A 24,097-nucleotide genomic window follows, 5' to 3' on the forward strand; every position below is an offset into this window, starting at 1 on the left:
AAAAGATGGATCATGATGAGCAGAACAATCGACTGAACTATTTAATAATGAGCTAAAGAAATGATACCATAACAACTGAATAATTAGCAAATAAAACATACAATAGTTGTTAAATAATGAGCTAAAAAACTAAACAGTAATCATAAAATATTGAGGAAACAACTCCAATATTTATCAAATAGTGAGTTAAAAAAACTGTCAAATAATTAGCAAATTATTATTAAAAAAATACTATAATTGATGGTGATGATGGTGATGATGATGATGATGATGAGTTCTTTGTTATTGTTACAGACCCTCAACAGGTTGTCCTGTGCTTTCAAGAAGGAGAACCAGACCAAGATGGTGGTGTGTGACCTGGGAAACCCCATGAAGGGAGGAACCAAGGTCAGTGAAGGCAGCACGCCGTGAGTGTATACTGACCACATCCCATGATGCATCAGGGTATTCTAGGAGCTGATATGACCATAGAGACGAGTTTTACAGCACCATGACTGTATACTGACCAAATCCCATGATGCAGTGTTCAGTGTGAGCAAAGAAGCTCTTACTCTGAAAATACCCAGAACTGGACCTGCTGCAGAGTGATGAGACATTAAATGTGAATGATATACAGGATGTTTGACATATTTAAAGTCAGGTAATAAGGAACGGGGTTTTATAAACAACAATGTTTCTGTTTGGCCCTGACCTGATTTACTGTCTCCTCCTGCTCTCTGATTGGTCCTTTGCCGTCTCGCCATGCGCTGTGATTGGCCAGGTGCTGGCGGAGTTGCGGTTCAGCGTGCACCAGCTGTTGGAGGAGGACACCTCGGTGAAGTTTGACGTGCAGATGGTCAGGTACAGTCCTGAAGGGTCTCTTCACGTTGTGGTAGCAGAGAATCTCATCTTCATAAACGTGTCATAACTCTGAGCACTTATTTAGATTCACTTCAAGAGGAAACCATCATGTCATCCAGAATACACGTCCATAAATCCACTTAGAAAAACAACCATCCTGTTTCTAATGAATATAAACTGAGATACAAACATGGCCACATTAATATTATATCTTCTTGAATCGCCAAAGCATTATGGGAGCTGTAGTTCCAAAACTAAAGCGCATAATTATCTCCAAATAGAAGTAAAAAATCTTTTTTGAGTACATTATTTGACGGTAATAAGGCTCAGAGTGTCCTTCCTTTAACACCGACACTCTCCTCTAGTAATTTATATAAAGATGTTTAGACCTGGTGACATACAGACAAAATAAGAAGTTTATCTTTGTCCTTAGAGAACAAATCACATGTAAACCGATGGCATACCTGAGTAGTGAAATAAAGCTTAAAGCCTGTAAATAAAGAGTGAGATCCAACAAACACATCGGTGTGTTTGTTGGATCTCACTCTTTTTATTTACAGGCTTTTAACAGGCTGTAAACTCATATCTCATATTCATAAACTACTTTATTACCTTCATACAAGACCTGTAAAGAAAGAAGTCAAGTATTAAATGTAAAGAAACAAAGGTTGAATATCCTGTAAACTATTTAGTTTAGCTGCAAAATATTTACTTTAATGTAGATTTTTAAGACTTCCTGTTTCTAAAGCCTCTAAAAATGAATTGTTCTTCTTTGTAAAATCCTTAAACATGTAAATAGTGTTTTTATCAGTGAACTATTTGTGACAACCAGTTGTTAAAATTCAGACTAGCACTAATTCACAAACGCCGTGGCGGCCGTTATCACATCACCAGCTTCAAAGTATACATTCAGTTCATTATGAAACTATCTATGTAATTCATTAAATAATAATAAGCTAAACTCTGTAATATAAGAAGCTGGTTCTGTGTGATCCTCTTTCCTGAGGCTGAACCAGCAGCCTGTTGTGTGTGGACTGTTTGTGTGAACAGACGGTAAACGGTCTCCGTCCTCTCATCAGCAGTCAGAGAAGCAGAGCTGCTCATTTAAATGAGAGAAAGAAGCTGGAACAGTGAAGGAAGCAGCTCACAGTCAGGTCTGAGTCTGGGTTCTGGGTCTGTACTGATCCAGAGCTTCACCTCACGGTCATTATTGGTTCATCTGTTAATATCAGAAAAAAGTCTCTATAAATATCATGTTTTCTTCAAAAACCCAAAGAGATTCAGCTCATAATGATGTCATCTCTTTGTATTTTTGCTTAAAACATTATTTAAATAATAAGTTTAATAAATAGTTGCTGACTGATCTCCTGTTGGATGACTGATGAACTCGTTGTTTTAGCTCTTCAGGATGTTGAATGCTGTTATTTAAAGTAAGAGTTTGACTGTGGCTGAGTGGACAGTGGAGAGCAGGGTCGTCCTCCAATCAGAGGAACGGCGGTTCGATCCCTGGCTCCAGCAGTCCATGCCGATGTGTCCTTGGGCAAGACACTTAACCCCAAATTGCTCCCGCAGGCTGTTCCTGCGATGTATGTATGTGTACATACACACATACATGGTAGCTGTATGCATGGTAGCATGGTAGCTCCTGTCATCAGTGTATGAATGGGTGTGAATGGGTGAATGATTAGTAATGTAAAAGTGCTTTGAGTGGTCGGAAGACTAGAAAAGCGCTAAACAAGTACAGTCCATTTACCATTTACCATATATAAATATACTGTATATAACTATATAGAATCAGAAAATCTTCTCTCTCATGGTCTGGTATACTGATGGAGGTCATAAAGAGGATCAGGACTAAACTGAGACTGGATCAGGACCAGATAAAGTTCCTCACAGTGACTTTAGTTTAAGGCTCAGACGCTCCCCCTTGTGGCTGCGTCTGTTACTGCAGCAACAGACCCTCACATCCATCCTGTTAAACTTTCTCTCTCTAACGTCTGTTTAAACATTTTTTACGTACTTTTGAATCCTTTAGAGTTTAATGTTTTTTTCTAAATCACGTTTTGATGAAAAGTTTCCTCTTTGTGTTTCAGCTCAAATCAGTTCAACAACATGAGTCCTCGAGTCTCCAGCGTCACCAAGCTGGCTGTCCTCGCCAAAGTCTCCATCAGAGGGTAACATTGTGCTATTTGCATTTTTTGATGAATCTTGATGATAAATGATCATTAAAGCCTTAATTATATAATATATGTGTGTGTGTGTGTGTGTGTGTGTGTGTGTGTGTGTGTGTGTGTGTGTGTGTGTGTGTGTGTGTGTGTGTGTGTGTGTGTTCTCAGGTCCTCGTCTCCTGTTCAGGTGTTGCTCCCCATCGCCAACTGGAAACATAAAGAGCCTCCTCTGGCCGGAGAAGATATCGGACCACAGATAAAACACGTCTACGAGGTACAAATACACATCTACTCACTCCACATATATATGTTATATATTTGTTTATATTAGTCAGTAGCTGTGGTTGAAAGTACTTAAGTACATTTACTCTAGTACTTGTAGTTCTTGTACCTTACATGAGTATTTCCATTTTCTGGTACTTATATACTTATACATTCTTATACTTCTACTCCTCTACATCTCAGAGGGAAATATTGTATTTTTTACTCCACTACATTTATCTGATAACAGATTCAGATTAATAATACAAAATATATACAAAATAAATAACTTTATTGATCTCCGGGGTAAATTCACAAACTGCCCAGCAGTATATAAAGTTATCAATATTTTGATGCTAATACTCTTGTACTTTTACTTCAGTAATAGTATAAATTCAGTAAGGTATTTTATTCCTCCCCTGAATGGAACATCTGTCTTTGTGCAGCTGTGTCCAAGCTTCTTCCAAACAGGAAGTAACAACAGTCCTTCAGCACATTGTTAGTAGAACCAATAATCAATAACGTGACCTCGGCTCCTCTCAGCTCCTGAACAGCGGGCCCAGCACCATCAGTAAGGCGGAGCTGGTGGTGGAGTTCCCGTACCGGTACAAGAACGGGTCGCTGCTCTACATCTACAACTTAGAAACCGACGGACCGATCAACTGTACCTCGAACCGGGAGATCAACCCGCTCAAATTGCCGGTGAGAAACACACTCACCTCATGCTTTTATTTTGTAGGAAGACTCTTCACTAACAGGCGTTCTTTAGTTCAGTAGACGGAGAACTAAACGCTGTTCAAAGAGACAAAGATCCTCTGAGAAACAGCTGAAAAAGAAGAGAAGAAATCAGCCGGAAGCTTAGATTTAAACAGGAACAGCTTCCTGTTTCACAAGAGTTTCACAATAAAAGCAGCCTAGAACAAGCTGGAGTTAACTTCATCAAAGCTCTTCTTCAGACTTCACATAGAAACAGAAGGTTGGAATAGAGTCAGTACTGTTTAAATATCAGCTGAACTGATCACAGGTTAAACCTCTTCAATCAATAAGTAAAAGATGTCTGATCACCATGTTAAGTTCTAGTTTTTGTTGTTTATATGATGAGCTTTGTTCGAGGGAGAAACAGTTCAAACCATTTATGATGAAATATCTGCATTTATGTGTTTAACATCACGTGTTTCGATGAGATGGATTAATTTCAAACTTCTAACAAACAATAAGAAAACAAAAGTAATAACCAATAAAAACTGTTCAGAATTCTAAATGTTAAATATTGTGTCTGGTTTATAAGTAACTTAAATAATGAGATTAGTGTTTAATGACCCAGGAACCCCATAATTAAACATTACAATTATTAAACGTTTTTTAATGTGTGTGTGTTAGAACCAGAAATCCTCGGAGAAGAACACCACCAGGGATCCCTCCAGAGGAGAGACGGAGGGACGGAACCGGAACCACGTCCGCAAGAGAGACCTGGAGTCCAGAGACACACAGAACGACGTGCAGACACTGGTACACACACACGCACACACACACACACACACACATATACACACACAGAGAGACAGACACACACACATATACACACCTTGGCCAGGACACTCTTGTAAAGGAGATTTTTAATCTAATGAAATTAATAAAACAAAGAGACACACACACACACTTACACACGCACACACACACACACAGAGAGACACACACACACTTACACACGCACACACACACACACAGAGTTATTTTTGTTACAAATGATCGATTAAAGTACATCGGATAAATATTTAAGCTGTGTGTGTGTGTGTGTGTGTGTGTGTGTGTGTGTGTGTGTGTGTGTGTGTGTGTGTGTGTGTGTGTGTGTGTGCAGGACTGCATCACTCCTGATGAGTGTCAGCAGATCAAATGTCAGGTGGGTCGTCTGGAGAGGAAGAAGAACGCCATCCTCTTCATCTCCTCGTGGCTGTCCGTCAACAACTTCCTGAAGGTAACCGTGTGTAGAGAACCGCTGCAGAACCTCATGAGAACCCTCAATGTTTTCTGGTTCCACAGTGATTGTTGTCTGATCGCTATTTTTACTTTATTTTTTATTTTCAGTCGGAGAATCAGAATCGCTCGTACGTGGTTCGGTCAACGGCGTCCTTCAACGTCATCGAGATGCCGTACAAGAACGTGCCGATAGATTTTCCATCCAACAGCACCACGGTAAGACACGTTGTGGATCCGTGATCCGTACTCATCCACCTCACGGTTCTTCATCATTTGAACCTCAGATTAATTCCACAGTTTACCGTTAACCATCACAGAGTTAAATAAAGTTTTACTGACGATCGTTCTCCTCCAATATTCAGTAAAACATGAGATCAGGACTTCATTCATGTTTCTCTAGTCTCTGATCTCTGATAATGTTACAATGTAAACAACCAACCTGTGTTTAAACCAACAGGAGAGCTAGTAACGTTAGCAGCACCGCTAACGGCTAACAGGAGGAGAGCTAGTAACGTTAGCAGCACCGCTAACAGGAGGAGAGCTAGTAACGTTAGCAGCACCGCTAACAGCTAACAGGAGGAGAGCTAGTAACGTTAGCAGCACCGCTAACGGCTAACAGGAGGAGAGCTAGTAACGTTAGCAGCACCTCTAACAGGAGGAGAGCTAGTAACGTTAGCAGCACCACTAACGGCTTACAGGAGGAGAGCTAGTAACGTTAGCAGCACCTCTAACAGGAGGAGAGCTAGTAACGTTAGCAGCACCACTAACGGCTAACAGGAGGAGAGCTAGTAACGTTAGCAGCACCACTAACGGCTTACAGGAGGAGAGCTAGTAACGTTAGCAGCACCTCTAACAGGAGGAGAGCTAGTAACGTTAGCAGCACCACTAACGGCTTACAGGAGGAGAGCTAGTAACGTTAGCAGCACCGCTAACAGGAGGAGAGCTAGTAACGTTAGCAGCACTGCTACAAAATGCTGCGAATAGCATGTGAAAATAGAGGCGTTTGATGACACCTGCCGCTTTCCATACTTTTGCACCAAGCATTGCTTTTCTCTAGCTTTTTTCAAATATTTACACCTTTTCAGCGCCATTTGATCACTGCTCGTCTCGCTGTGCGTTCGTAGCCTCAGACGTCTTTAAACAGGTGTGTGTGTGTGTGTCCTCAGGTGAGTGTGTCGGTGACGTGGTTGGCGGACACTCCTCAGCCGGTTCCTGGTTGGGTCGTTGCTCTGGCGGTTCTGTCTGGACTGCTGCTGCTGGCGCTGCTCATCTTCATCATGTACAAGGTGAGAAAGAAGCCCGGAGCTCACAGCTGGACGAGTTCTCCTGCAGATGTTTTAGAAAAGTACTTTCTGCAGATGTGACGTCTGATCACTGTCCTCGAGTGATGCCATTTAACACTTCAAACATGTGCAGTTCATTATATTAAACTATATTTAAGTGTATTTTACTATGAGGTACTTTTAAAAATGTGAAATATTTATGTTCTTTGTTTTTACTGACGTTTAAGTTGATGTTATGAAGGAAAAGCAGACGATGTGCAGGAAATAGATTTCAGACCAACAAACACGATCTGAGCTGCAGCACTAAACATGTAAATGTGATCTTCTTCTTCTCCTTCTTCCTCTTCTCCTTCTCCTTTGTTTTCTTCTCCTTCTCCTTTGTTTTCTTCTCCTTCGTCTTCTTCTCCTCCATCTTCTTCCCCCCCTTCCCCTCTCCTTCTTCTTTTTCTCCTTCTTCTCTTCTTCTTCTCCTTCATATTATCCTTCTTCTTCTTCTCCTTCTTTTTCTCCTTCTCTTCTTCTTCTCCTTCATATTATTCTTCTTCTTCTTCTCCTTCTTTTTCTCCTTCTTCTCCTCTTCTTATTCTCCTTCATATTCTCCTTCTTCTTCTCCTCCATCTTCTTCTCCTTATTCTTCTTCTTCTTCTTCTCCTTCATATTATCCTTCTTCTTCTCCTTCTTCTTCTTCTTTCTTCTTCTTCTTCTTCTTCTTCATCTTCTTCTCTTTCCTCAGCTGGGCTTCTTTAAGAGGGTACGCCCCCCCCAGGAGGACTGCACTGAGAAGGAGCAGCTGCAGCCGGAGGAGAACGGGAACACAGACGCCTAGAGGTCAAACTGTGTGTGACCTCAGAGGAACATTCAGGGTAACGGGCGGCGAGGAGGCGGATCCTCTGAGGTCACTGCTCAGAGACAGGAAACACTTCTGGGTTAAGTTTTATTTTACTAATCATGTTGTGTTTGTGACAAACGAGAAGCTCCACCTGAGTTTAGTCACACATGATCCTCAAAGCTCTACATCAATATTATAGAGATGAGGCTACAGTACGGTTAGCTTAGCTTAGCATAGCTTAGCATAGAGACGTCTGAAGCTCATGGATGAACATCATTAATCTGTAAAAACAGTTTGTTTGATTCTTGTGTGTTGATCAGTGAGATGTTTCCTGTTTCACAGAGCCAGGCTAGCTGTTTCCCCCGTTTCCAGTCTTTATGCTAAGCTAAGCTAACCAGCTGCAGCTTCATGTTTAACGCTTCAGACATCTCACTCCTCCCAAAAGGACGTCTGATGTTTGTTACATGCACGTGCAGGTGATGGCCTAAGAATTTATTTGCACGCGTATTTTCTTTTTTTACGAAACCCAAAGTGATTAAGTAACTGAGAGTCCAGAACTGCTGATAGATTTAAGTTGGTTTTTTTTCAACCTGCCCTGATCAACAACACTGTTTTCTAGAATAATTAGAACTGTAGTTTAACTTCTGTGGTGTTTGTAAAGATCAGGATCTGGTCTGAGATTAGATTCTGTGTTTAAATCAACAGGAGAGCAAGTAACGTTAGACGTGGAGGTTCCTCCATCAGCTTCCTGTCTAAAATCATCTTCTCTTGATATAATGTTTGAAAGGATGTTTGAAATGAAAGTTTAAATGTTCCAATGTGTTCAGCCACAGTGGAGACGTTACTGTGTGAAGTCGTATTGAGGATTAAAACATCGGCAGACTTTAAAATATTGACCCAGTGAGAACATGAGATCTATTATTTGTCATATTTAGATAATATAAAGCTGGAGAACATAGAGACACTAACACTAGTCCTCCCGGGTTCCATGTTATATATTCACAACAATAAAAAACAAACTTCAGACAAAGTAAATAAAATAATTGAACTTATTTTGCGAATGAGCACAAAACTTCTTAAAAAAATATATAAACGTCAATGAGGATAAAGCTGTTAAAGATACAGATGAGGTGACGAACCAGGGGATTGTGGGTAATAATTACAGCCTTTTGAAATGATTAATTGTGTTTTTCTGCCGTGTCTGTGAGTCAGCAGTGACTCAGCGTTCTGACTAGATGAGTCAGCATTAAGTGAAAGGAATCAGCTGATCTGCTGCATTCAGGCATCTGTTTTTGGGTAAAGATGGTTTGGTTTCTCTGATGTGGGTGATTTAATGTTACAGTAATATATTTACTCTGATATATTCTCTTTGCTTTGTGTTTTGGGGGGGTGCTGGTTTTTTGTGTTTTATTTTGTATTTTTTATGTATTTTCTACAAAACCATGATGATGATCAGAAAACGTGAGTCCGACTCAATTCAACAAGATCTACAATACGTTTGTTGTTGTTCAGAAACTTATGTTCAATGCAAAGTGATGCGTTTGTAAAATATTAAACTTGAACTGTTCGCTAAGCCCCGCCCCCTGAATGGTGATGTCCAATCACAGCTAAGCACGACAGCTCGGTTGGTGTTCTGTTTTCACAACAACGTCCAAGAAGCGTTTTAAATGAAAGATAGTGAGTGATCAAACATAAGCTGCTGTTAGCACGTGGAGCTAGCCAGCTAGCTTACGCTCCACTGTAGTAACCAGACTGTCTAGAAGAAGTCTACGGAGTCATCTTTAGGTCTCTCAGTGGTTTGTGGACGTTTTGAAGCCTTGAGTTCAGCGATTTGGCCGTCGCCATCTTGGAATTCGCAACTTCAATAATTTTTTTCTTTATGGTCTGTTTGACTCTAAATGGAGCATCATTTACTAAATGAACATCATGCTGTATTGAAGAAGACTTGAAACTAGAGATTGAGACCATAAACTCATGTTTACAATGTTTACTGAGGGAATAAATCAAGAGAGAAGTAGAGTCATTTTCTCATAGACTTCTATACAACCAGAGGAGTCGCCCCCTGGTGGACAGCAGAGAGAATGCAGCTTTAACACAGGAAGCTTTGACTTCACTTTAAAGAACCAGAGGTTGTCTCTATGCACATATTTCTGAAAAAGAGCTTCTCAATATGGGATTTCAGACACAACCTTAAACTCTGAGCTCAATTCATTTGTTTTCACTTAAATAGAAATTCAAAATCAACCAGGAATGAAATCACTGACACGTCTGACCCTGAGAAGAAGTCCACGTCTTTTATAAAGTCAATGTTTTTATAAAGGAATCAGCTGGAAAACATATTGGATGTATTTTTTAAATATGACAGAAAGTATATACGGTTAATCAGCCGTCGTTATCCTCGTTGTAAACGGCACAAGAACAGACAGATTTACCCGCGTAGCAACGGTATCTGAGGAGGGCGGGGCTTAACGGACGGTCACTGTTCTTCCTCTTTATTGTTTTTTTTAAAAAGTCATATTTTTCCTGAGTGGCAGCTTTGCTGAGAACAAAGATAAAGCAGGTCGTCGTTTTGTGTGTGTGTGTGTGTGTGCGCATTAAAAAAGACAAACTTCCATGAATTTACCCATATTGGGTTTTGCATCATGAATTAATGTTAATGCTCATTTTAAAGATATATATATTAATCCAATTAACAATCAGAATGAAATAACTCAACACTTTTAGCAGAAATCCGTTTTATTTTACTGTTTACATGTTTGTTTGATCGCTTTGTCAGAAGTTAAGGATTCACTGTTTAGTGTCTCAGAATGACTCCAAACACAACCTCACTTCTCTGTTCACTGATTTAATCTGATCACATGTTTAGTATATCGGCGTCTTTACTCGTAAAGTTTTCACTTAAATCCACTCAGTCGCTTCATCCTGAAATATCCGTCGTTCTCGTTGTAGAAACATCTGAATAATTACAATTGTTTGGAGGAGTGTTAATAAAATGGAACCTTCCTGAGGTGAGCAGCCTGATCTGAGGTCTGTTGTTTGAAGGTTCTTCTGAGTTTTATATTTAATACCGCCGTGTTTTCTTTCTGCCTTCAGAACATATGAACTATTTTTGATGTACGTATTCTTTCACCTAGAGAATGAAAAACAAGTATTTCATAAAGAGATGATTTCACCTTTAAACTGAAATAAACTGTTTTGTTCACATTAGATTTGTCTTGATGTTATTTTTGGGTTTTTTTAAAAACACAAAGTTAGACCTTGATCTCTTAATGAGACACAAACCTGTTTAAACATTCAAAAGATGTTTGAATAAGAATATGAACATATCATTGGAACACTTTATACTTTAAAGTGCAAAGTAACTAAATACTCTAGTTAAGAATTTATTATTTTACTACTTTATTTATCACTGTACCTCTGATACTTAAAGATGAATTAAATAAATAAAATGATACTTAAAGATGAATTAAATAAATAAAATGTAAAGGTTTAATTAATCATTTCTGTCCAGGTACTTCCAAGTTCAATCCAAATACTACTTGCTGTCCAAGTACTCATAGTTTTAAAGGTTCAATACACCCGAATACTACTTCCGGTAAAAGTACTTTTAGTTTTAAAGGTTATTCCCTCGAAATACCCAATCCACTACTTTGTGTCCAAGTACTTATGGTTTATAAAGGTTAATTCCAAAATACTACTTTCCCGTATGAAGTACAGCACAAGTTACTTAAGTACAAACATTCACGGAGACACAACAGATTTCTTATTTAAAATATTTAATCAGTTTTGAACAGAACAACATTCTGAGTTCTGTCATCCAGAACATCCTTAAAGCCTGAGACCTTCATCTCCTGAGTCGCTCTGATTGGTCAGCAGGTAGCTGAGGTCACTTCCTGGGTCGTACTCCACCGAGGGCTTTCCCCTGAAACACACAAACACATCACTGTTGCTGCTGGTTTTACTGGTTTAGCTTTCAGGTCTTCAGTGGTCTGACTGTGTGTGTTACCTGGTGAAGAGTCTGGCCTTAGTGGTTCCCAGTAGAGTGGCTTTGTTTCCCTCCACCAGCAGCAGGGACCCCTCCCTCAGACCCTGAGGACGCACACAACCACTGGTATCATGATAGCATGCTAACAGACTGAAGCTAAAGCTAACAGGTCTCAGGTCATGATAGCATGCTAACAGACTGAAGCTAAAGCTAACAGGTCTCAGGTCTCAGGTCATGATAAGCTAAAGCTAACAGGTCTCAGGTCATGACTGAAGCTAAAGCTAACAGGTCTCAGGTCATGATAGCATGCTAACAGACTGAAGCTAAAGCTAACAGGTCTCAGGTCATGCTATGCTAACAGACTGAAGCTAAAGCTAACAGGTCTCAGGTCATGCTATGCTAACAGACTGAAGCTAAAGCTAACAGGTCTCAGGTCATGCTATGCTAACAAACTGAAGCTAAAGCTAACAGGTTTCAGGTCATGCTATGCTAACAGACTGAGGCTAAAGCTAACAGGTCTCAGGTCATGCTATGCTAACAGACTGAAGCTAAAGCTAACAGGTCTCAGGTCATGATATGCTAACAACAAAGCTAACTAAGCTAAAGCTAACAGGTTTCAGGTCATGCTATGCTAACAGACTGAAGCTAAAGCTAACAGGTTTCAGGTCATGCTATGCTAACAGACTGAAGCTAAAGCTAACAGGTTTCAGGTCATGCTATGCTAACAGACTGAAGCTAAAGCTAACAGGTTTCAGGTCATGATATGCTAACAGACTAAAGCTAACAGGTTTCAGGTCATGCTATGCTAACAGACTAAAGCTAACAGGTTTCAGGTCATGCTATGCTAACAGACTGAAGCTAAAGCTAACAGGTTTCAGGTCATGCTATGCTAACAGACTGAAGCTAAAGCTAACAGGTTTCAGGTCATGCTATGCTAACAGACTGAAGCTAAAGCTAACAGGTTTCAGGTCATGCTATGCTAACAGACTGAAGCTAAAGCTAACAGGTTTCAGGTCATGCTATGCTAACAGACTGAAGCTAAAGCTAACAGGTTTCAGGTCATGCTATGCTAACAGACTGAAGCTAAAGCTAACAGGTTTCAGGTCATGCTATGCTAACAGACTAAAGCTAACAGGTTTCAGGTCATGCTATGCTAACAGACTGAAGCTAAAGCTAACAGGTTTCAGGTCATGCTATGCTAACAGACTGAAGCTAAAGCTAACAGGTTTCAGGTCATGCTATGCTAACAGACTGAGGCTAAAGCTAACAGGTTTCAGGTCATGATATGCTAACAGACTGAAGCTAAAGCTAACAGGTTTATGCAGGTCAGGTCATGCTATGACTGATCATGCTATGCTAACAGCTAACAGACTGAAGCTAAAGCTAACAGGTTTCAGGTCATGCTATGCTAACAGACTGAAGCTAAAGCTAACAGGTTTCAGGTCATGCTATGCTAACAGACAGTATTTTTGGTCCGGTCACTGTTCTGAGGAGGGGTTTAGCGAAGTTGCCTCTACTTAGTTTTTTAATGAAATTAATGTAATTTAACACATCCATCAATTTTTTCACAATAAAAGCGTATCTGTAAAGGGGGGGAATGATAAACATTGATCCACAGGAATACTTTTAATGTGAAGGAAATGTTGACTTTAAACTGACTTTAATTTATCAGTAATCTAAAATAATAATATCAAAAAGGATCAAAAATAAAACTGTGTTATAAATATCATTCCAGTGAATTTAAACATGGAGGTAGTTTTTGTGTTTGGATGAACTGGTCTCACCAGAACACTTGGAGTATCAGGTTCTTCATGGTACTGGGTGATCCTCTGCTCTCTGGTCTCCTGCAACAAAACAACAGTTCCCATAATGCTTTGCAGGATGTCAACCGGAAGCATAAGTGTCTGACTGATCTGTTAATAATCGAGATAATTAAATATAAATGTGAGTCACATACTGAACCTTTAAATATGTGAACTGTGATTTTGACACATCAAGTTTACTAAAGTACCTTGAACGCCTCATTGATCAGCAGCCGAACTACAAGGAGTCAAACTGAAGACTTCTGCAGATTCTTTGATATTAAAGAGGATTTTGTCTTTTGAGGGTCGTCTTTTAGAAAATACAGTTTAAAGACGTAACAATAATACAACTGATAATGAAAATAAAACACTTATGGAAAACGTCCATCATATTTTAGTGTGCAGAGAGATAATGAATCTAGAGAACTGAGTCAGACTGCCAAGGATTGTGGGTCGGCTGGTTTGTGTTTCTGTTCATAAATATAATTTTATAACTTTAAAAACCTCCAGAATGTCAAACGTCAGGACTTTTATTCTCAGTTTGCTGACGATGCGTTTCTTTATGTTCTGCAGTTTGAACAGTTTCACATGTTGCATAACTTCATCAACGTCAAGCTTCTTGTTTCTTACTTCACTTTATTCATAATACTTTATGTATATATTAAATGTAATATATATATAATACTTTATATATATTAAATGTAATATATATATATATATAATACTTTATATATATTAAATGTAATATAATACTTTACAGCTGCTGACATTAAGTTTCCTTCATCACACACCCAGTTTTATTTGATCTGAGCGAATGATTAACAGACCGATAGCTGATCAACCTTTGGTCTCATGTGGCAGGAATTCGACCAATCAGTGCCAGCGAAATGATCACCGTTCTGATTAATCAGCATGTTTCACAAAGAGATCATTGTTGAGAGACTCTGAGTTTTACTGCTTCTTTACTCCACAGTACACTTCTTTCATAATCACACATCATATTAAAGTCCAGATATTTAGGACTGATACCTTGAAGCAGCTGAATATAGTAATCATAAATAATAATAATAATAATAATAATAATAATAACAATTATAATAATAATGTGAATAATAATAATAATACATAAAATGCTAATAATAATAACAACCATAACGGTACAAATAATAATAATAATGATTATAATAATGATGATAATTCAACAATGTATGAATAATAAAGTAAAATTCCTCCAAAAACAGAAAAAAGTACCAGCAGTAATTATTTAAAGTTCTGTAGTATTTTCAGCTCCATGCAGTAAAAGTACATGTTGTGAAATGTAGAAGTAGAACGCAGCATTAAATGGAAACACTCCAGTAAAGTACTTTGTAATTAAGTAGAGGTAGTAATGAGAACCGTGGTTCTGGACTCACCCCCATGTGGCGGCTCTGTGGGTCCGGGTCCAGGTAGTGCGGGTTGATGTTGAAGGGCACGAGGCCGATGGCACTGAAGGTCGGCGGGCAGACGATGGGCATGTCGTTGGTGGTGCTGATGCTGACGGTGGCCACGTTGGTGCCGGCGCTGGAGCCCATGTAGGGGACGCCGTCCTGCGGGGGGGGATAATTAATAATAAATAAATAATTACAGAAGTATTAATGCAGTAGAAGTACATGTTGTGCAGTAGAAGTACATGTTGTGCAGTAGAAGTACATGTTGTGCAGTAGAAGTACACGTTGTACCTCCAGCACCCTCCTCCTGATCTCCGTCACCACCTCGTTGTCATAGAGACTCTTCAGCAGCCGGAAAGTGTTTCCTCCTCCTTAAAAACACAAAAACATAAACCTCCATTAACATCCATCTTCTAAGGATCATGTGACTAAGGAAGGAAGGAAGGAAGGAAGGAAGGAAGGAAGGAAGGAAGGAAGGAAGGAAGGAGGGAAGGTAGTAAGGAAACGATGGAGGAAGAGAGGAAAGGAGCTGGTAGGAAGGAAGAAGGAGTTATAGGAAACAAGGAAAGAAAACCTTCTCTAACGTGTCCTTTCCTGCACGATCTATAATATATTCTTTACAAATATTAATACCAGCATCATGTGGACGTTGGGATTTCAACCATCAACCCTCCTCACCTATAAAAATGCCCTGGGCCTTCCGCACGGCGTCGACAGGGTCGGCCGCCTCGTGGATGGAGTCCAGCTCATAACCTGAATATACACGGAGTATTATATATTAATACACACGGAGTATTATATATTAATACACAGAGTATTATATATTAATACACACGGAGTATTATATATTAATACACAGAGTATTATATATTAATACACAGAGTATTATATATTAATACACACGGAGTATTATATATTAATACACACAGAGTATTATATATTAATACACACGGAGTATTATATATTAATACACAGAGTATTATATATTAATACACACGGAGTATTATATATTAATACACAGAGTATTATATATTAATACACAGAGTATTATATATTAATACACACAGAGTATTATATATTAATACACAGAGTATTATATATTAATACACAGAGTATTATATATTAATACACACAGAGTATTATATATTAATACACAGAGTATTATATATTAATACACACGGAGTATTATATATTAATACACAGAGTATTATATATTATATATTATATATTAATACACAGAGTATTATATATTAATACACAGAGTATTATATATTAATACACACAGAGTATTATATATTAATACACACGGAGTATTATATATTAATACACACAGAGTATTATATTATATATTAATACACACAGAGTATTATATATTAATACACATTATATATTAATACACACAGAGTATTATATATTAATACACACAGAGTATTATATATTAATACACATTATATATTAATACACACAGATTATATATTATATTAATACACACAGAGTATTATATATTAATACACACAGAGTATATTATATATTAATATTAATACACACAGAGTATTATATATTAATACACACGAGTATTATATATTAATACACACATTATATATTAATACACAGAGTATTATATATTAATACACACAGAGTATTATATATTAATACACACATTAGTATTATATATTAATATTAATACAGAGTATTATATATTAATACACACAGAGTATTATATATTAATACACACAGAGTATTATATATTAATACACACAGAGTATTATATATTAATACACAGAGTATTATATATTAATACACACACAGTATTATTATATATTAATACACACAGAGTATTATATATTAATACACAGAGTATTATATATTAATACACACGGAGTATTATATATTAATACACAGAGTATTATATATTAATACACACGGAGTATTATATATTAATACACACAGAGTATTATATATTAATACACAGAGTATTATATATTAATACACACGGAGTATTATATATTAATACACACGAGTATTATATATTAATACACACAGAGTATTATATATTAATACACACAGTAGTATTATATATTAATACACACAGAGTATTATATATTAATACACACAGAGTATTATATATTAATACACACAGAGTATTATATATTAATACACACAGAGTATTATATATTAATACACATTATATATTATATATTAATATTACACAGAGTATTATATATTAATACACACGGAGTATTATATATTAATACACACGGAGTATTATATATTAATACACACAGAGTATTATATATTAATACACAGAGTATTATATATTAATACACACGGAGTATTATATATTAATACACAGAGTATTATATATTAATACACACGGAGTATTATATATTAATACACACGGAGTATTATATATTAATACACACATATTAATACACACAGAGTATTATATATTAATTAATATATTAATACACAGAGTATTATATATTAATACACACGGAGTATTATATATTAATACACACAGAGTATTATATATTAATACACACGGAGTATTATATATTAATACACAGAGTATTATATATTAATACACACAGAGTATTATATATTAATACACACAGAGTATTATATATTAATACACAGGTATTATATATTAATACACACAGTATTATATATTAATACACACGGAGTATTATATATTAATACACACGAGTATTATATATTAATACACACGGAGTATTATATATATTATATATATAATTATATATTAATACACACAGTATTATATATTAATACACACAGAGTATTATATATTAATACACACAGAGTATTATATATTAATACACACAGAGTATTATATATTAATATACAGCGTATTATATATTAATACACACAGAGTATTATATATTAATACACACAGAGTATTATATATTAATACACACAGAGTATTATATATTAATTCAATATAAAATGGAAACACTCCATCAAAAAAATACAGAAACTACATAGAAATACATACAGAAAATACTTAATTTTCACAATATTTCTTATAACATTTTATATTCTGTATTGTAATTGACATAAAGTTTAACAGGCTAATAGTATTTATATATCAAGATAAACTGTATGTCCTGATATTGATAATGTGAGACACACACACACACACACACACACACACACACACACACACACACACACACACACACACACACACACACACACACACACACACACAGACCGACCCAGAGTCCTGAACTTGTCTCTGGCCGTCCTGGTGTAGGCGTCTCTGTCGTGGAGAGCGTACGGAACAAACAGAACTCTGTTTACGTCTCTGAAACACAGAAAAGAGAATAAGCACACTTTATGTTCAATATGAACGTGTTATAAGATTTTATTACATAAACATTAATATTAATATGATCTCATGATAAAGAAAAACATGAATCTCCACTGAGTGAAGTCTCTCTTTACCAAACTCTATTTAAAAATCAAGCATTTTATTGATATTTTTAATACCATCCCTGTACAACATGAATCCAGACAACTTTTTTTTTCATCATAAAATGCAGAGCTTTACTTATTTACTGACTTTAACAAGATTTAAACATGTTCATAGGGACAAGTATAGTTGTTATTACAGATTTAATATCCATGTAGCATAACTTTTAAACATAATGTTGGTTCTAATGCCAAACTCCATTGAGAAATCAGGCGTGTTAATGATCTATGAGCCTGTAAAACAAACCTGTACAACATGACTCAGATATTTAAGATTAACATTCTAAATTAAAACATTAACCATAAGATGCTGAACTTTACCTGAAGACTAATTAATGATTGGAACCGGATTTTCAAAGTATATTAGTAGTTACAAATGTAATAACCATGTAACATAACTTGAATGTTATACACTTTTTTACATAGTGTATGTTCTGATGCTTCAATGCATATGAAGTTTCTACAAACCAAATCTGCCATTGTAATGCTCACTTACAGTTTAATACAAACCCTCTACAACAGGACTTTTTCATGCCTCTCACCTCCCGAAGAACCGGGCGACGTGCTGCTGGCAGTGCTGCAGGTATCCGCCGCCGTGCAGCGTGGAGCTGGACACCAGCAGCAGTCTCCTCTCCATGTCTGCAGAGAACTGCACCTCAGGACCGACACGCCGGAGCTCTGCGGGAGAGGAGTCCAGAGGTCAGGGGTCACAGTCCAGCCGCGACCCCGCTGACTGCGCCTCTCTGACGGGCTGTGAACCGGCTGTGAACGGCTGTGAACCGGCTGCTATCAGCTCTATGACCGTTTAAAGAGATTTCTACACTTTAAGTTTTAGTTTGACATAAACAGAAACAAGTTGCGTTAAATCAGTTTCCCACCAGGAGAAACAACCATAGTATTAATCAAACAATAAATCATATGAAATAGGAAATAGAAATGATAAAGAAGTAATGGAGGGTGAGTAAGAACATTGTATTTAGAAAATGAAGTTTGTGTTCAGTACCAGTGTGGACACACCTTCTCATTCAATGGTTTCTCTTTATTTTTATTTATTTCTACATTGTAGATTAATATTGAAGACATCCAAACTATGAACACATATGGAATTATGTGGTAAACAAACAAATGCTCAACAAACCAGAATATGTTTTATATTTTAGACTCTTCACAGTAGTTGAATGAGAAGGTGTGTCCACACTTCTGACTGGTGCTGTAGATACAGTAGAGCTGCAGTGATTAATCGATTATGTGATCAACGTGAATTAATCTGCAACTATTTCGATAGTTCATTATGAATGTGAAATACATAATGAACATATAAATACATATCCACTGTAAATACTCCTTCAGCTCTGTTCTCTGGAAAGTCACAGGAGTTAAACTCTGTTTTCAGAAACAACTTTAACATCCTTCAGTGCTTTTATTTTGAAGAACCGAAAAGAAAAAGATATGAAAAATATTCAATTCTGAAACACTGATAGTTTTGATCATTTGACTGAAGTTACAAAATATTAGATTTACATTTATAGTAAATAATTAACTTCAATAAACTGTGAAAAGTCAGTCAATCCTAAGTCTTCATCACTCAACAGATGAAGGTTCATTCATCAATAATGACTGATTTACATTTATAGTCACAATAATTGATTATTTATAAGGTGAAGGTTCATCATCATCATGTTAAAGTAAGTAGTAGGTGTGGAATAAATACCACATACTGTGTGTGTGTGTGTGTGTGTGTGTGTGTGTGTGTGTGTGTGTGTGTGTGTGTGTGTGTGTGTGTGTGTGTGTGTGTGTGTGTGTGTGTGTGTGTGTGTGTGTGTGTGTGTGTGTGTGTGTGTGTGTGTGTGTGTGTGTGTGTGTGTGTGTAATGATCTGGAATAATCCTGTTAGTCTCTGTTTTAATCTTTAAGATTCTCACAGTTGAGAAGCAGAAACATCCTGAAGAAATAATGTATAAACAAGTGGTTTTACAAGAGATAATAAAACTTGTTCATCTATATATATATATATATATATATATATATATATATATTTTTTTTTAGCATCTTAAACAAACATATTTATCCTGTTTATTATTTATATATAAAACATAAAAGGACTGTTGGTGAAAGTTAGAAAGTTTTATTGTTAGTTTAGAAAACGTTTAATCCCAGTTTAATAGAAATGTAATACTTCCTAATGCAATGTAACTAAGTATTCAAGTGCTTCAACTTGAGCTATTTATACTTAACTTGAGTATTTCTGTGTTCAGCAACTTTATACTTCTACTGAACTAAATCTTAGAAGTAAATATTGTACTTTTTACTGCACTGCATTTATCTAATAACTTTAGTTACTTTACAGATGAATATTTAATAAATCAAACGTGATCAGTTTATAAATATACATTGTTAAGATTACATTTAATACAGGTAATAATATTATATCCATCTTCACAATATTCAGATGTTGCTCATAAGGTACTGAACCAGGAATAAATAAATAAACAAATACATAAATAAAATAGAATAATTATTCATAATAATAATAATGTTTATAGTATCCAGAATGATTATAAATATAAATAATTCATACCTATATAATAAATGTGGTGCATGAAGAGTACTTTACATTTGATACTTTGAGTAGAGTTTGCTGCTAACACTTGTGTTTTTAGGGTGAGAGTGTGTTTCCACTGTGGAACCAGTACTTCCACTGAAGTATAAGTACTGGTTCTTGATGCAGTCTTGGTTCCACTGCAGGCAGCTCTGCCAGCAGCTCTGCAGTGGAACCAGCAGTGGAACCAGCAGCTCTGCAGTGGAACCAGCAGCTCTGCAGTGGAACCAGCAGCTCTGCAGTGGAACCAGCAGCTCTGCAGTGGAACCAGCAGTGGAACCAGCAGCTCTGCAGTGGAACCAGCAGTGGAACCAGCAGCTCTGCAGTGGAACCAGCAGCTCTGCAGTGGAACCAGCAGCTCTGCAGAGGAACCAGCAGCTCTGCAGTGGAACCAGCAGCTCTGCTGTGGAACCAGCAGGAACCAGCAGCTCTGCAGAGGAACCAGCAGCTCTGCAGTGGAACCAGCAGCTCTGCAGTGGAACCAGCAGCTCTGCAGTGGAACCAGCAGCTCTGCAGTGGAACCAGCAGCTCTGCTGTGGAACCAGCAGTGGAACCAGCAGCTCTGCGGTGGAACCAGCAGCTCTGCAGTGGAACCAGCAGTGGAACCAGCAGCTCTGCGGTGGAACCAGCAGCTCTGCAGTGGAACCAGCAGCTCTGCAGTGGAACCAGCAGCTCTGCAGTGGAACCAGCAGCTCTGCAGTGGAACCAGCAGCTCTGCAGTGGAACCAGCAGCGGGGCGGTGCTTCACATCTGGATGAGAAACATCTGGACTCTCTCTCTCATGAGTCTGATACCGACAGACAGACCGACCGACGCACCGGGAGCCTCCGTTGTTTTTGCGGCTCTTTCCCCGCAGATGATGACTCGGTTCCGGACGTTTTGGACCGGGATCCTCGTCCTCCTGACGGCCGGTAAGAGCTGCCTGTTCTCCGGGCTTTTCTCCCTCTGATCCCCGGAGCTGTTTGTGGAGGAGATGGATGGACGATTTGTTCTGGAGACTTTGAAAGTATTAACAAGTACTAACAAGTACTAACAAGTACTGACAACTAATAATAAGTACTAAGAAGTATTAAGAAGTACTGACAAGTACTAACAACTAATAATAAGTACTAAGAAGTATTAAGAAGTACTGACAAGTACTAACAACAACTAATAATAAGTACTAAGAAGTACTAAGAAGTACTGACAAGTACTGACAAGTACTGACAAGTACTGACAAGTACTAAGAAGTACTAAGAAGTACTGACAAGTACTAACAACTAATAATAAGTACTAAGAAGTATTAAGAAGTACTGACAAGTACTAACAAGTACTAACAACTAATAATAAGTACTAAGAAGTACTAACAACTAATAATAAGTACTAAGAAGTACTAACAAGTACTAACAACTAATAATAAGTACTAAGAAGTACTAACAACTAATAATAAGTACTAAGAAGTACTAACAAGTACTAATAAGTACTAAGAAGTACTAACAAGTACTAACAAGTACTAAGAAGTACTAACAACTAATAATAAGTACTAAGAAGTACTAAGAAGTACTAAGAAGTACTGACAAGTACTGACAAGTACTAACAACTAATAATAAGTACTAAGAAGTACTAAGAAGTACTAACAAGTACTAACAAGTACTAACAACTAATAATAAGTACTAAGAAGTACTAAGAAGTACTAAGAAGTACTGACAAGTACTGACAAGTACTAACAACTAATAAGTACTAAGAAGTACTAAGAAGTAATATCAAGTACTAATAAGTACTGACAAAGTAACTAATAATATAATAAGTACTAAGAAGTACTAAGAAGTACTAAGAAGTACTGACAAGTACTGACAAGTACTAACAACTAATAATAAGCTCTAAGAAGTACTAAGAAGTAATATATCAAGACAACAAAGTACAAGTACTTCAGTGTAGTTATACAAGTAAAAGTACACAAGTATTATAACCTTCATGTAGTTAAAGTATCAGTAGAAAAAGTACACAAATAATATAAGATTTATGTAATTAAAGTATCAGAAGTAAAGGTACACAAGTATTATCAGCTTCACATAGTTAAAATATCTGTAGTAAAAGTATACAAATAATATAAGATTTATAATGTAATTAAAGTATCAGTAGTAAAGTACACAAGTATTATAACCTTCATGTAGTTGAAGTATCAGCAGTAAAAGTACACAAGTATTATCAGCTTCATGTAGTTGAAGTATCAGCAGTAAAAGTACAAATATTATCAATGTAGTTGAAGTATCAGCAGTAAAAGTACACAAGTATTATCAGCTTCATGTAGTTAAAGTACCAGCAGTAAAAGTACACAAGTATTATCAGCTTCATGTAGTTGAAGTATCAGCAGTAAAAGTACACAAGTATTATCAGCTTCATGTAGTTAAAGTACCAGCAGTAAAAGTACACAAGTATTATCAGCTTCATGTAGTTGAAGTATCAGCAGTAAAAGTACACAAGTATTATCAGCTCTATGCCGGAAACGTAGAGTAGAATTCTCAGTTAAATTAGCAGATGGTGTGTTTGAGTCCGGTGGGACAGATCAATATTGGTCGTCGCCATCTTGGTTTTTTTGCAACCAGTGAACAGGAAGTGACCATATATGGAGTGAGGAGGAGTGACGTAGAGACGCCGTATACGTCTCTGGTGTGGACCTGTCAATCAGTGTGTAGCCCCGCCCTAAAGCATCCCCTGCTTTATGGTCTGTTTGACTCTAAATGGAGCATCATTTACTAAATGAACATCATGCTGTATTGAAGAAGACTTGAAACTAGAGATTGAGACCATAAACTCATGTTTACAATGTTTACTGAGGGAATAAATCAAGAGAGAAGTAGAGTCATTTTCTCATAGACTTCTATACAACCAGAGGAGTCGCCCCCTGCTGGACAGGAGAGAGAATGCAGCTTTAAGACCTTTATTGATCCTCTGACTGTTGCTGTAGCGGCATCATCAGGTCAACATGTTTATGTGTCTGATACTTTGGTTCAGGACCAAATACCTGCAGAACTCAAGACATTCAATCAGCTGGTCTCTTTGTTTACTGATAGTTAGCTAACGTTAGCATGCTAACACGCTTAACAAAGATTGTAGATAAACAGTAGCATGTTAGCATATAGCTCCCAGTGTGCAGCCTTACAGAGCTGCTAACATGTCTCTCTTGGCTGATGTGCAATTATAAATACTATATATAAATATAAATACTATATATATCTATATATATATATATATAGATATATATAGTATTTATATACTGTATATTATTGTAAATGACTTCAGTGAAGTGACATGAATGAACAGAGAGGAACACAGCGTGAAAATAAAAAGCATCTTATTATCTCACATCTAACAAAGAGTGAGTGTGTGTGTGTGTGTGTGTGTGTGTGTGTGTGTGTGTGTGTGTGTGTGTGTGTGTGTGTGTGTGTGTGTGTG

The 24,097-nt window shown here is 36.9% G+C and overlaps 3 protein-coding genes across 4 annotated transcripts in view; 2 read left to right on the top strand and 1 right to left on the bottom strand.

Annotated features, from left to right (window-relative positions):
• itgav (integrin, alpha V) overlaps positions 1-10,565 on the top strand; it is a 36,747-nt gene extending 26,182 nt beyond the window's left edge. Inside the window, exons 23-32 of the mRNA XM_054614881.1 lie at positions 295-387; positions 761-840; positions 2,934-3,014; positions 3,177-3,282; positions 3,813-3,971; positions 4,650-4,778; positions 5,128-5,244; positions 5,355-5,462; positions 6,413-6,532; positions 7,263-10,565. The gene's annotated coding sequence lies outside the window, so the exon portion shown is untranslated. The remainder of the gene's footprint in view (positions 1-294; positions 388-760; positions 841-2,933; positions 3,015-3,176; positions 3,283-3,812; positions 3,972-4,649; positions 4,779-5,127; positions 5,245-5,354; positions 5,463-6,412; positions 6,533-7,262) is intronic.
• Positions 10,566-11,117: 552 nt separating this feature from the next.
• On the bottom strand, positions 11,118-18,798 carry si:dkey-69o16.5 (Alpha-aspartyl dipeptidase-like). The gene is made up of 8 exons (XM_054615552.1): positions 18,607-18,798; positions 17,809-17,897; positions 15,251-15,325; positions 14,864-14,943; positions 14,558-14,731; positions 13,128-13,187; positions 11,365-11,447; positions 11,118-11,280 (listed from the first exon to the last, which is right to left on the bottom strand). Exons 1-8 carry the CDS (start codon positions 18,699-18,701, stop codon positions 11,187-11,189), a joined length of 750 nt encoding a protein of 249 aa, XP_054471527.1. The 5' UTR covers positions 18,702-18,798; the 3' UTR covers positions 11,118-11,186.
• A 2,716-nt stretch (positions 18,799-21,514) lies between these two features.
• Positions 21,515-24,097, top strand: part of tgfbr2l (transforming growth factor beta receptor-like) — a 10,881-nt gene continuing 8,298 nt past the window's right edge. For both annotated transcript variants that reach the window (XM_054615383.1, XM_054615385.1), the window contains exon 1: positions 21,515-21,573. In XM_054615383.1, coding sequence (XP_054471358.1) covers positions 21,519-21,573 — 55 coding nt within the window. In that variant the 5' untranslated portion in view covers positions 21,515-21,518. The remainder of the gene's footprint in view (positions 21,574-24,097) is intronic.

The sequence above is a fragment of the Anoplopoma fimbria genome, chromosome 16 (assembly GCF_027596085.1).
Source record: "Anoplopoma fimbria isolate UVic2021 breed Golden Eagle Sablefish chromosome 16, Afim_UVic_2022, whole genome shotgun sequence".
In the NCBI taxonomy this organism is placed as follows: domain Eukaryota; kingdom Metazoa; phylum Chordata; class Actinopteri; order Perciformes; family Anoplopomatidae; genus Anoplopoma; species Anoplopoma fimbria.